The sequence below is a fragment of the Hyaena hyaena genome, unplaced genomic scaffold (genome assembly GCF_003009895.1).
Source record: "Hyaena hyaena isolate Hyena2069 unplaced genomic scaffold, ASM300989v1 scaffold_1629, whole genome shotgun sequence".
Classification (NCBI taxonomy): domain Eukaryota; kingdom Metazoa; phylum Chordata; class Mammalia; order Carnivora; family Hyaenidae; genus Hyaena; species Hyaena hyaena.
In genome coordinates, this window is record NW_024082261.1 from 210,481 (window position 1) to 225,299 (window position 14,819).

At 47.5% G+C, this 14,819-nt stretch overlaps 1 protein-coding gene across 1 annotated transcript in view; it reads right to left on the reverse strand.

The window, feature by feature from the left end:
• The window catches only part of TMEM255A (transmembrane protein 255A), a 57,444-nt gene that overhangs the window by 22,613 nt on the left and 20,012 nt on the right, over positions 1-14,819 (reverse strand). Inside the window, exons 5-7 of the mRNA XM_039224406.1 lie at positions 8,954-9,022; positions 7,629-7,700; positions 7,134-7,222 (exon numbers count right to left, since the gene is read on the reverse strand). Coding sequence (XP_039080337.1) covers positions 7,134-7,222; positions 7,629-7,700; positions 8,954-9,022 — 230 coding nt within the window. The remainder of the gene's footprint in view (positions 1-7,133; positions 7,223-7,628; positions 7,701-8,953; positions 9,023-14,819) is intronic.

Below are 14,819 nucleotides of genomic sequence, written 5' to 3' on the forward strand. Positions count from 1 at the left end.
TATTAAATAAGAAGACATATATCTATCTACCATCATAGATGTAGGTCAAATCTACAATTCTGAAAAAATAATATAATTATAATAAAAAGTTCTATATAGCACTTACTCTTACCTGGTACTATTCTTTGTTTTTAAGTTTACTTATTTCTTTTGAGAGAGAAAGAGTATGTGCATGCAAGCGGTGGAGGGGCAGAGAGAGGGAGGGAGAGAGAGAGAATCCCAAGCAGGCTCAGCATTGTCAGCACAGAGCCTGACCGGGGCTCAATCCCACCGTGAGATCATGACTTGAGCTGAAATCAAGAGTCGGACACTTAACCGCTTAACCGACTGAGCTACCCGGACACCCCCTCCTGGTACTATTCTAAGTAGTGTGCAAACACGAACTTACTTAATCTTTAGAATAAGCCTATGTGGTAGGGGCTATGTTTATCTCTGTTACTTACAGATGAGAAAATCAAAGCAGAGAAAGAAAGTAATTAAGTAGTGGAGGTGAGCTTTGAACCCAGACACGCTGGCCTTGAGTTTATACTTAACCATGACATTTTCAAATGTCAAAATCAAAACTGAGCCCCACCGACATAAATCATTGTTGAATTCTGTTTACTCTATCCTTATTAATTATAATAGAACAAATCAGATTTATATTTCATGCTACATTTTTCCATATTACTTGCACATATCTTTGATTCTTCATTGAACCTAGTAGAAAGAAAACCATAAGCTGTAACATTGGCACCCAGGATATCAGACACTGGATGGAGAAATGATCCATTAAAGAGGGATCCAGGAAGAAGACATATTTCATTATCCTTTTAAACAAAATTCTTGCTTCGGATATAAAATATTAACATGTCCCATGTTTATTGGGATTTTAAGGCATTAATCTCATGAGTAGCATGTATTAATAAAGAGATTGATGCAGTGAGAAGAAAGATCGCGCACTACCACGAAAAGGCACACCCGTATAAGAGCTGTAAAAAGGCAGGCCTATGCAGAAGGGTGAGTGTGGGGTTGGAGAGCTTGAGAGCCAACTTCTGACTTTCCTGAATGATCTCTGTCTGCCTCCCAACACACTGAGGGCGGGCTGGGCTGTGAGTGAGCACGGACAGGCGGTAGGCACTCTGCAGTCGAACTGCCTCTGGGTCCCAACTCTGTCACTTACCTGCTCTCTGACCTAAGCAACTTTCGTAACCTGCCCAAGCCTGGGGAATTTCATGAGAGAACGCACGAGAGCAGCACTGAAGCACATAGGGCCTCAAGAAAACACGTAGCTTTGTTTTTTGCTTATTTTTTTTTCCTTCTAAGAGCCAGCCTCTGGCAAGGAAACTTTGAATCTTGTTCTTTTTTTTTATTTTTAAAAATGTTTTTATCTCATTTTTGAGAGAGAGACAGAGAGTGAGTGGAGGAGTGGCAGAGAGAGAGAGGGAGACACAGAATCAGAAGCAGGCTCCAGGCTCTGAGCTGATAGCACAGAGCCCGACGCGGGGCTCGAACTCACAAACTATGAGATCATGCCCTGAGCCGAAGTTGGACACTTAATCGACTGAGCTACCCAGGTGCCCCAAGATGTCAATGCTTTTAAGAACAAGATTCAGGGGCACCATCTCTCTCTTTCTCAAAAATAAACATTTTTAAAAAATTAAAAACAAAATAGGGGCACCTGGGTGGCTCAGTCAGTTAAGCATCTGACTTCAGCTCAGGTCATGATCTCACAGTTCAAGGGTTCTGGGTTTGAGCCCCGCGTTGGGTACTGTGCTGACAGCTCAGACCCTGGAGCCTGCTTCAGATTCTGTGTGTCTCTCTCTCTGCCTCTCCTCTGTTCACGCTCTCTCTGTCTCTCAAAAATAAATAAGATTAAACATTTTTTAAAACTAAAATTTTTTAAAAAAAGCATTGACACTTTAAAGGCACAGACCACACCATAGTGACAGGTTAGTGGTTTGTTTAAAAATACTCAATTATTTTAGATACTATATGTTTGGTTCCAGTTTGAGCACGTTTGGCAGCTACTGAAATTTTTTTTTTTTTTTTTTTTTTTTTACTTAACCATGAAGCAAAAGAATGTTAATACTCAGATCTGGTGGTTTGGGGTTCAACAAATTAATGCAATTTGTTTTTGTTTGAGATTCAGGATTCCACTGTGTTCAGTGTCCATGCCTGCAAGGCCTGCCTACCAGACCCTACCACTGCCTCATTAAGCTTCCTCAAACAATTCTTAAAACTAAGTCATTCATTGAATCAAAATCCTTCCATGGCTCCACATTCACTTCAGGAAGAAGGATTCAGATTCCGAAGTCTGCCACACTCGGGTTCCAAAATGGAGTCCAAATGTCTGGCTAGGCGGGAGCCCTGAGAAGCCCCCAGCTGGCCATGCTGGGTACTTCTTTCGAACGTGTGCTCGGATTGTCTCCCTGCATGGAAGGTCGTGCCATCTGCTCTCTGCCTGTCCTAACCCTCCCCGCTGCTCACTTCTACAACCATCTCTCTAGTGTCTTCTTCAAGGACCAGTGCCCATTCATCAGCTTTTCCCCTGGACTCCCGCGACCTCAGACAGTCTGTTCCTCTGAGTTTGGCACTTCGCATATGTCAACAATTCGGTTAGCCATTTAATCCAATGTTTATTGAGAGCCTCTTCCATGCTGAGTCCCGTGCTGGGTGCCGTAGCTACAATCGAGGTAGACGTAATGCCTCCGTCTAAATTGTAACCTCTTGGGGCACCTGGGTGGCTTAGTCGGTTAAGCGTCCGACTTTCGCTTAGGTCATGATCTCGCGGTTCGTGGGTTCGAGCCCCGTGTCGGGCTCTGTGCTGACTGCCAGCTCAGAGCCTGGAGCCTGTTTCAGTCTGTGACTCCCTCTCTCTCTGACCCTCCCCTGCTCACACTGTCTCTCTCTCTCCTAGAAATAAATAAAACATTTTAAAAAAATTGTAACCTCTTGAGGGCGAGGGTCATCTCTGTGTGTCTCCCTCACTGTCTAGCACAGTGGTGGAAATGCTGAAAGTCATCAATAAATACCTGGTGAATGAGTAACTGAGTTCAAAGACTGATTGTGGCATTGATCATGAGAGCGGTTACCCAATATGGGCTTTCGCCCTCTCGTTCTCAACTTGCTGGGTGTGCCTGGAGAAACAGATGACCTCTCTGCGTTTCAGTCCCCATTTAACAAAGTAGGAGGCAACAGATCTTGGCTAAAGGGCCTCCTTCTGCTCTTCCGTAGGGGCCTGGAACCATCCGCCAACTCCTGGTGGACAGACAACGGTAACGGGCAAGCTTGTGCACCTCTCTCTCACTGCACGTATTCTGTGTACGACTCTCAGCTGCCCTACCCCCAGCCCCTCTGGCAAACCGAGTTCCTGAGGGGTAAGATTATGCTTTCCCCATACCTGTTCTTCTTGAACAGTCCCTGGCACATAGTAGGGGCATGATACAACTTTGTTGAAGGGCGGAATGAATGAAAGTAAGCTGTCTTCTTCCATCTTATTGCCTGCGGAAGCAGTTCACCAACCCCCATCTCCCATTTCCTTCCACTTCCCTTTAGGTTACGCGCCGAGAACCAGTGATATTGACTTGACCTCTCCAAAGCTGAGTGAGGTGCTCTGAAAGGCAGCCGCTGAAGAGCTGTGTCCTAGAGAAAAGCCACCTTCCTGCACAAGGGTAAATGGAGTCATCTATGTTTGGTATTAAAACCTCACTGCCTTGACGTCAAAGAAGGTCTGTGGGTTTGAGGGGACAGTAGAAGCTCTGTTTCCATAGCACTGTACAAACGACTGCCTGATGTTTTTGTTCCCACTTTTTTTCCCTTGGCCTCCTTTCCAGGAAATGGACTGGAGGAGCTGGCAATTGATTAAAAATAGGTTTCGTGTGAGGAAAACAAATACGCGCTCTGCAAAATTAAAGCCCCGCATCTCCGCGAGTGCTTGCTGCTGGCTATATTTAGGCCTGGAGTTCAGGTCTCTTTGGCGCTGGCTGGAAAAAGTCAAGGAAAACCTTTTCCCTCTATTGTAGGATCATTACCTCTTAAGTCTCACGGCCCTGGTTTATGACCCTAGTAGGACTGTTTCCTGATGGAAAGTTCAGTGAAGTTTTTTCCTAGTGGCTTTGCCCTTGGAAACTCAGCACCACAGACGGGGCCTTGACTGATGCCTGGGCCAGTGTCCGGGCACCAGGTAGGTGAAAACCATTTCCAGGCTTAAGGACAATGTCCCTGTGACACCTCTCAGTTGCCTAGTTCAATATTTTATCTTCCTGGTGAAAAGGGCATTCTTCTTTTTGGTACTTTCCAACAAATGTCACTCCTGTCTTATTAGGTCTTTATTCATGCCCTGTCCTGTGCCATGGCCCGGGGACATAGCTAAGATGAAGTCATGTCCCTGCTTCTAGAGAGCTCAGAGTTTAGCACCACTCCTCATAAAGTTCCTTGAGAGCCTTGAAGACAATACTGGCATAACTTGCTTTAAGAAAGTAAGAAAGTCAGGAGCACCTGGGTGGCTCAGTCAGTTAAGCATCCAACTTCAGCTCAGGTCATGATCTCACAGTGTGTGGGTTCAAGCCCCACATCCAGCCCTGTGCTGACAGGTCAGAGCCTGGAGACTGCTTCAGATTCTGTGTCTCCCTCTTTCTCTCCTCCTTTCCTGTTTGTGTTCTCTCTGTCTACCGAAAATAAATAAACATTAAGAAATTGTTTTTAAAAAGGTAAGAAAGTCAAGGGCACCTGGGTGGCTCAGTCTGTTAAGCGTCCAACTGGCTCAGGTCACGATCTACTCAGTTTGTGAGTTCAAGCCCCACGTCTGGCCCACTGCTGTCAGCCCAGAACCCACTTCAGATCCATTGTCCCCCCCTCTTCTCTCTGCCCCTTCCCTGCTCAAGCTCTTTCTCTGTCTCAAAAATAAAATAAACATTTTCTTTAAAAAGTAAGAAAGTCAGTTATTATGAAGTTCAGATTGACAAGAAGATAAATTGGGCTTGAGTCTCCACTTTTGGGGAAAAAAAAGTCACCTAAGGACCCAACTAAATGGAATTTAAAGTAGGATTTAGTTTATTTAAACCTTTTCCAGAAGCACACCTAACTGCAGAGAGAAAGGCTCTGTCTGCAAGGAATCACTTCACAGCCCCTGCCAGGGGGCCTCTGCTCCTCTGCATCCTGGGCCCCCAGGTGCTGGACAGCTCCCAGCGCCCCTCCCCCAGGAGGCCAGGAAGTGGGAAAAGAAGAGGAGCGGGCCAGAGGAGGGGGAGAGCAGGAGGGAGAGGGGGCATCAGGGGAGGCCAAAGGAAAGATAGCAAAATAACCCCAATTCCCCCAGGACATATTTTACATTCCTTTGATCATTTTTGGAAGGATGAGCTCAGGAAGTATAATTATAGCCATCACCACTGCTGAGGAGGGAAGTCCTTTACAAGTGTTAGTTATTATTACAACATGAATAATTGAACCTCCCAGATAATCCCTAAACCTCATTTGAGTCTTTAAGTTTCTCTTCCTCCGCCGCCAAACCTTTGAACAAAATGAGGCTGCTGCAAGCGAAGAAGGGAAAAGGCTGGTGCCAGGCTCCCCACCTCTCTGCCCTGCCTCCAGTTGGTCAGGCCTTAATCCTCAAACCAGAGACACAGGCCCTACAGCACCAAGAGTAGGGGGTAGGGCTTGGGAGGGGGCTGCATCCATCTGCCAACTCCTCCCTTCCCTCTCTGTCTCCAGGCCCTCGGCACCCTTGCTATGCCATTCAGTGGCTTTCAAGGTCAAGTCCAAATTGCTTACAGGGTCAAGTCTAAAGTCACTGATCTGGCCTCCTATAGATCGACCTCACCACCTGCCCCCTGTAGACCTCTTCCCACCTCACAACTGCTGGGAATACCCTCCTCACCTCTACCCCCTTTTGGTTTGCTTCCCAACTCCCTCCTTACCCTATAAATTTCAGCTCCCATGTCACCTCCTCCTTGACGCTGTCCCCCAGCAACTCTGACTTTCAGTCATTTGGGTCACCAGGGTCCCCAATATATCCACTGGTCCCCACTGTACCTATCACACTCTGTTGTATGTTGTCAGTTGTTCTCATGTCTGTCTTCTCTACACATCTGTGAGCTCCTTGGCAATAGACTACATTCCTACCACCTAAACATGCTTTTTAAAAATTTTTAACGTGTATTTATTTATTTATTTTTGAGTGGGGGAAGGGATCTGAATCAGGCTTCAGGCTCTGAGCTGTCAGCACAGGGCACGATACGGGGCTTGAACTCATGAACTGTGAGATCATGACTTGAGCTGATGTCAGATGTTCAACCGACTGAGCCACCCAGGCACCTCTACATATGTGTTGAGAAAAAGAGAAAGTGACATTTTTGCAATAGAGGGCAGAGAGCCGAGTGGCTGAAATAAGATTAGCACTGAGCCTGCTTCTGCCTCAGGGCCCTTGCACTTGATGTTCTTGCTGTTTGAAAACACACTTTCCCCAGGTATCTACTTGGGTTGCTCTCTCACTTTGTTCGGGTCTCTGCACAAATGTCATATCCTCAAAGAGACCTTCCCTGGCTCCTTTGTCTCACACAGCACATACACTCCACCTTGTCACTACCTGTCTACCTCTCCTGCTTCATTTTTTTCTCAGAACTCTGATCAACATCTGGCATATTGTATATTGATTGTTGACTGTCTTCCCTAATAAAATACAAGCTTCATAAGGGCAAGGACTTTTATTTTGTTTGCTGCTGAATCAGCAGTGTCTAGAACAGGCCCAGGCCCAGAGAAAGAGCTCAATAACTATTTGTTGAATGCTGTTGAACTTAGACTTAGACAGACTGGGTTTGAACTCTACCTCTACCGTTTTCAAGTTCTGGGTGACCTTGGGCGAGGTGTCTGCCTCCTCTGAACCTCACTCTCAACATCTGTAAAATAGAGAGAATAACCCTACACACATCACAGGTAAGAACAAAATGAGATCAAGTATTCCAAAGTACTTAGCGCAATGCCTTGGCACGGAGAAGGCAGGTAATGCTTATTAGCTGAAATCCGTTGACAGACCAACATCTTCCATTTCTCTGACCCTTACTATGTGCCCTTGTGCCACCCCCTGCCTGCCCCAGCCCCTCTAGTGCCCACTGTGGTCAAACCATCATGCCTGTGCCCGGGCGCGCGGCACTTACTTGCCACAGTTGTAGAGATCACAGCAGAAGCAGGTGTTGCCCCGGATGCGAGGCGTGCAGAATCCACGGCTGAGGTGAGGGCAGTTCACCTGGGGGCACACAACAGTGAGGAGATGGGCTGGCACTGGGTGGGAGGCAGGACCCTCTGGGACTGGCACTATGAGTTAGTGACTGATGGAGACGGTAAGGATGGCTGTGAAATGAACACACCAACGCAGGAGAGGGAGGGGGCTGGGCACGGGGCTGGCCGGCCTGTGCCTGACTTGAGCCACGGCGTAGCTGGGGTCCATCCAGCCTCAGCCACAGCCCTCAGTGCCCTATCCCTGAAGGGCAGAGATGCAGAGGAGGAAGGATGGATGGAAGGACAGACAGAAGGACAAATGGCAGCAGGAAATGAAGGTAGGTGGGGAAGGGGAGTCAGGGGACGAGGGGAGGGGGATCCGATGGGGAGGAAGACAGAAAGGCTGTCACATGCACTCTGAAGTACAATAGTACCTCTCTAGCTGCCTGGGTAAGGTTCCTCATAACCCTCGCGGAAGGAGAATTTTTGGTTGAGGAACTTATGACCTTATATAGGAAAAATAGGGTTAGGGGGACCAAGGTTACAAGTGAATCTATGGAAATCATTAATATTTTTACAGTCACCAAGTTAACACAAGAAAGTGATTGCCACAAAATCAGAACAGCAATGACATCTCACCCATCTCAAGTTCACAAAAACACGTAAAAGATCAATTTCCATTTACCGTCTTCTGTTTGGAAGAAATCTTCCAGACTCTCGTCCCCTTATGGATGCAAGGAAGTGCTTTGTGAATGTGTTTCACTGTGTTATAGAGACTGTTTGTAGTACACGGGCGCTTTTTCTATATTGGGTCCTCCAGCCAAATGCTCACTGCCTTTCTGAGAAGCTGTTGGCACGTGCAGGTTTCTACTCCTCCCTTTGAACCCATGGATAGTTAGAAAAACGGTAAAGCTGGGATTGTAGGGAGAGTAGGGGGAGAAGTGAAAGGCAGAGCTGTAATAGAAATGCCTGCCCTGATGCGTTGGGAGGAGGGCCATCGAAGGACGTTGGGAGGTAGTTTCATATCGAAGGGATCTCTGGGCTGGGGGACGATGACTGTGCCCACACACAAGCAGGCAGTGAGTCGGGTTAATTTCTCAAAATGGCCCGGAGCCATGCTTCACCTCGCTGCCCGCTGCCTTTAGCTGCGCGAGGTGGTGTGGACCACGAGGAGATCCGTGTGGGGCAAGTGAGACAAGCTGTCGTGCCTTAGAAGACTGGCCTTGTGGGGTGTCCTGAGAGGGGCCGGGCCCACAGTCCAGGCCTTCTCAGAGCCTTAGAGTGGACCAGGTTTCTCAAATACCTTCATCTGGCTTCCTGACTACCCCCTGCGTGTGAGACCCAGACCCTGCCTCCCTGGTCCAGGCCCAGCGCTTTGGTGGGGCTCCCGCTCTTCTTCCAGCTGGGCACCGTGTCCAGGCAACTGGACCACCATCCACGGAGCTGGGGAAGGGACCTGCCCTGTGGCCTCTGTACTCATCAGTCCCTCTTGGGATCAAAGCCACACACGGAGAGGCCGCCTGCTGGGGTCAGAGGGGCAGCCTGCGGCCACAGAGCAAAGTAAATCTGATCAGGCCTCATGAGGCTCCAACCTATGACTGTGACCTCATTAGAGCTGTGCTCTGACCCACTGAGCAAATCAACTACAGACACCTAACAGCAAGCCTTAGGCCTGTGAAAAGGAGTAAAAGGAAGGGGGTTGCAGGCAGAACGGAAGACTTTTCCAAAAAGTAAGGCATGCACTCTCATTCTGGCTCACCTCCTCAGCTTCCTTCTGGGATGTCTTGGGGACGTAGTGGCACCGGTTAGCATAGAGCGGTTTCAGATCCTGGAAAGGGAAGCACCAAACCAAAGGAGTGTCGGTTTTGGAAAATAAAGCAGCAAGTGCTCTGATGGGTAGTAAAAGATTTGAAAACACACACACACACACACACACACACACACACACACACACATGAGCAGACCGTGGATTGTGTTAATTTCTGAAAGTTGCCCATCTATGGGGCCTGAGAATCTGAGGATTAGAATAAGATGTTCTATAACTGCTTTCTGTTGGGCCACTTGGTTCATGAGAAATTCAGAAATTGACTAAGAAATGGGTTTCTTGAAATATCCTCTCTGGTTTTCTTGTATTTCAGGTCTTTGTCTTCTTCCAAAGAGTCCCCTGGGAACAAGATTCAAAATGCTTGTGACACCATACTCCCAAAAGGAGGGAGCCCAACTCCAACAATGATGTCTCATTATCACCTGAGGACAGGACTTCAGGTGGCTGACATGTGCTCCCTGCTGTCATTGCCACAGCTTTCGCAGAAGGAAGAGTTCAGGAAGCAAGCCCTAGGGGGCTGAGCAGCTATTGAGACTGCTGTAGATTTTTTTTAAGTTTATTGATTTATTTTGAGAGAGACAGAGAAAACATGAGTGGGGGAGGGACAGAGAGGGACGGAGAGAGAGCATCCCAAGCAGGGCTGTGCACTGTCATCACAGAGCCCGAAGCAGGGATCGAACTCACAAAACCAAGAGATCATGACCTGAGGTGAAACCAAGAGTCGAACCTTTAACCGACTGAGCCCCCAGAGTGCCCTGAAACTGCTGTAGAGTTTAACTCAACTGCACTATGAGCCGTTTTCACTCAACTACACAGATTAGATAAAGACAGTGAACTCCAAATATACTGCTAAAGCCCAGAAAACTAACATGGGGCTCAAGCGCAGCTAGCTTGCCCTCCTGGCTGGGCCAGCTTCCTGCTGAGGGAACTCCCAGGCATGGGGGCCAGGGTAGAGCAGACAGACACAATCCAGGGCTGCCTGGAAACTTGCAGGCAGGGGATGCCGTCAACTTCTGGGGTGACACTAACCATCTCCTGAGTGGTGGTGGAGCTCCGGCCAAAAGCAGGTTAGGATGGGACAAGAAGTTCATGTAAACTGACCTGGGCGGGGGTTAGCCAAAGCACCTTTCCTCCTGCCCCCACTTTTCTTGCCATTTTCAATAACCCCGGGGCTGCTTTCCCCACGGATGATTTGACATCTCCTGTTCCTGACACCCCAGTGCCTCCTGCCTCCCAGCCCCATCCAGGACCTGAGACTTTCCATCAGCTGCTTCTACAGGAACCTCCCATTGGTTCACTGTTCTTTTTTTTTTAAATATTTTTATTTATTTCTAGGAGAGAGAGAGAGACAGCGTGAGCAGGGGAGGGTCAGAGAGAGAGGGAGTCACAGACTCTGAAACAGGCTCCAGGCTCTGAGCTGGCAGTCAGCACAGAGCCCGACACGGGGCTCGAACCCACGAACCGCGAGATCATGACCTAAGCAAAAGTCGGACGCTTAACCGACTAGGCCACCCAGGCGCCCCTGGTTCACTGTTCTGAAAGTACATTGCCCTGTTGCCTGAGGCTGGAGTCAGGGGGGGAAGGAATGAGGGTTCTCATGTTCATACACAGCAGGTTTATTTTCCACGTTTGCAGAATAGCAGAGGCCATGATGATCTTGTGGAAAGGGAGGCTTGATATGCTGGTCACAGCCCTCCCGACCTCCTGGTTCTGCAAAAAGCATTCAGCCAACTTCCCCAAATGAAGACGGACGTGTGTGATGGTTGTCTTTGCTGCCTCTAGCTGCCATTCTGCATTGAGACTCCGGAGAAGGAATAAGCCCTGGCAACTGGGAAGTAGGAAAGAGTCACTCTGTGACAGCTTGCCAACCTTTTTAATCTGAAGGGCTACCCAACATGGATGGACCTTGAGGGTGTTATGCTGAGCAAAATAAGTCAGGCAGAGAAGGACAAATATCATATGTTTGCACGTATAGGAGGATTAGGAGGAACTTGACGGAGGAACAAGGGGGAGAAGAAGGGCAGAAATGGTGGGGGAAAGGGAGAGAGGCAAACCATGAGAGACGCTTGAATGCTGACAAAAACTGAGGACTGATGGATGTGGGGGGGAGGGGGGATGGGCATGGAGGAGGACACTTGTGGGGATGAGCACTGGGTGTTATGTGGAAACTAATTTGACAATAAACTATTTGTAAAAATAAATAAATAAATAAACATTTAAAAAAAATCTGAAGGGCTACCAACTCTGGAGTGAAGAGATGGAAATGGACATTGATTTGTGTGGAGGGCCTATTCGCACCCATTATTACTTCCTGTCACACTCAGGCTGAGCCCAAGAGGTAGGTTACTATTACATCCACTTGGAAGAGGAGGAAACTGTGGTACAAGAAGGCAAAGTGACCTTCCCAGCTGGCTAATGGCCATGTTGGGGGAGGGGGAAGGAAAGAAATAGGAGACAAGAGAGAGAAGGAAGAAGGCACATTTAGAGGGGTGTGTAAGCAGGTAGGTCTTGAGAGGAAGCTCACACGCCCCCAAGTCAAAGGGTAGGGCGGGATAGTGCTGAGAGACATCAACAGGAAAGGCTGGCTTTAGGGGCGCCCGGCTGGTCAGCTGGAAGAGCACGCAACTCTTGATCTCGGGCTTGTGAGCTCGAGCCCCACGTTGGGTGTAGAGACTACTTAAAAATAACATCTTTTTAAAAATACATTGTTTATAAAAAGAAAAGGCTGGCTTTAGCCCACCCACATGGTGCTAGGGACCAAAAGGGCCTTTCATTAAACTGGCCAACGGATACTGCCATATATTAAGCCTACTTCCTCAAAACTCTCTGGGTGTCAGTGAGGACGGGCGGATGTCTGAGGACAGGTGCGGTGTAAGCAGGAAGGTTTTCTAAAAGATTCACCCAGCCTTAACCCGAATGCACAAATCAAACGCTTTGCTGCAGGCAACTAATTGTAGGAAGTACTGGGGGGCCTGGAGTCAGTGACAGGGCTCTTAGAGGAGACTTCCAGTAAGTGTAACTTAGATTTTTCCCCGTTGCCTTTGACAGAGGCCAGTGATCAAAAACATTCAAGAGCATCAAGGAAACGCAAATCAAAACCGCACTGAGATACCACTTTATTCCCACTAGGATGGCTAGGGGGACACTAGAATTAAAAAGTCAGATAATAAGAGTTCACAAGATGCAGAGAAATTGGAGCTCTCCTACACACACTTCTGGTGGGAATGTCAAATGGTGTGGCTCTTTTGGGAAACTGTCCAGTAGGTCCTCAAAAGGGTAAACACGGTTACCATATAGCCGGGAAAGTCTCTCCTAGCTATATACCCCAAGGAAAATGAAAACATATGGCCACATGGCACCTGACTGTTTAGGACAGCATTATTAATAAAAGCTACCAGCTGGAAACAACCCAAATGCCCATCAGCCGGTGAATGGACAAACAGCATGTGGTATATCCATATGATGGAATATTATTAGGCCATGAAAAGATATGAAGCACTGATACATGCTATGACATGGGTGAACCCTGGGGATAGCATACCAAGTGAAAGAAGTCAGGTCGCAAAAGGCCATGGTATTCTATGATTCCATTAATATGAAAGGTTAATTAGTATAAGGTAATCTATAAAGATAAAAACAAGTAGACTAGTGGTTGCCTAGGGCTGAGGGGACTGGAAGTATAGGGAGGTGAGAGCCAAGTGCATGGGGCTTCTGTTGGGAGATGATGATGAAAATCTTCTAAAATTGATGTGGTGGTGGTTTGCACGTAACTAAAAACCACTGGATTGTACACTTTAAGTGGGTGACTTATATGGGATGTGAACTACATCTCAATAAAGCTGTTTAAAAAAACACAACACATTAGGAGTGGGAGGAGGAGGGAAGAAGAGGGAGCCATTTTAGCTCGTGATGCCATCAAAATCTACTGCAGGCTTCTTGGCCACTAGGCCTCTGTTACCATGGAGACTGCTGCAGAGTGAATACTGCTTGTCAACTGGGGATAATAATGCCTGCCCTACATAGCCCACAGGATTGCTGTGGGTCTCCAATGAGATAATAGATGTGAAGGCACACTGAAAAGCTAAATGCACTACACAGAAACAAGGCATTCTTGTTATCAAGATGGCTCCTGTTGAATGCCAAATAGCACGCATGCCATGATGGTCTGCAGCCATGCTACAGCCACACGACTGACACTTACTCAGAGGGTCATATGCAAAAATGGTAAGGATTGCTAGGTTAGGGTGGTAGGCTTGTGGATGTTCCAAGTTCCCTGTGTATCACTGGCCTCTTTAAGAAGAAAAAGATGAATAAGATGGCTGCTCGTAACTAAAATCAGGAGGGATGGGTCTGATATAGGGGCAGACATTGAAATTCTTGCCTCTGGAAGAAAAGTGGGCAAAGAGCCTCTCTTTCTCACCCCTTACTCTGCCCTCTGCCCAGAAATCCTCTCCTGAGACACCAATTCGGAGACTGCTTGTGGGGAAGCACCAATCACATGAGTCTCTCCAATCTTGGCAAGTGAGGGACTGACTCTTACGCCTGGGAAGAGGGTCCAAGAGCAAGTTGGAATTGAAATAATAATGTCACAGATCATCCTTCCCCAGATCCAGCCATACCCACAAGGCCCCCGCAGGATGACCTGCACTATTAGCCAGTGACTGAAATGGAATAAAATATCACTGATCCACAGAAGATTCTGGTAAAGCAATTTTGCTCCAATTCAGTTGTTTTGGAAAGCAAAACAGTTCCAACTAGTTCACGAGGTGCTTTCCTTCTCCATGCTGATTCAGGAGGAATGAAAGGAGTACTTGTGTTTGTTGTAGGGGCCCAGTAAGTTGCTGTGGCTCGCTTTTGATTTGGGTTTGTGGGCCAGATCAGGGATATGTTATGACCTCCCTGGGACTTAGACACTTTTGCTTTTGTGGGCCAGTCTCCCCATTAAAAAATACTGAAAATTATATTTTCTTTATTTTTTTAATGTTTATTTTGAGATAGAGAGAGAGCAGGGGCTAGTGGGGAAGGGACAGAGAAAGAGGGAGAGAGAGAATCCCAAGAAGGCTCTGCACTGTAAGCATGGAGCCCGACACAGGGCTCGAACTCACGAACTGTAAGATCATGACCTGAGCCGAAATCAAGAGTTGGATGCTTGAGTGACTGAGACCCTCAGGCGCCCCTTCTTTATTTTATTTATTTATTTTTTAATATTTTTATTTATTTCTAGGAGAGAGAGAGAGAGAGACAGCATGAGCAGGGGAGGGTCAGAGAGAGAGGGAGACACAGACTCCGAAATAGGCTCCAGTCTCTGAGCTGGCAGTCAGCACAGAGCCCGACGCGGGGCTCGAACCCACGAACCGCGAGATCATGACCTAAGCGAAAGTCGGACGCTTAACCGACTAAGCCGCCCAGGCGCCCCAGCCCCTTCTTTATTTTAATTATATCTAATGACTACATTGATATAAAGACAAATATATTTATATTATATGGAAAAACTTTTTCTTGACTAAAAGCTTATCACGTTTCTATAGATTTGAAAAAAAATGCTAATATTTTACTGAACCCTGACAGTCCTATGGGTCACAGGCTCTGTGCCTATTGTGCCTACTGGAGAAGTCGGCCTTAGCAGAATAGTCTGGAAACAGTACGGAATGGAAAGTGCTGAAAGAGGGTGAAGGACTCCTGTAGAGAGCCACACAGGAATGCCCTGAATCCCAGGCTTCCTCAAACAAGAGTACAGGTTTGGGTTTCAGAAACAAAGTGGCCTTTCTCAAGGCATAGCTTCTCCAGAGGAGGATGGATT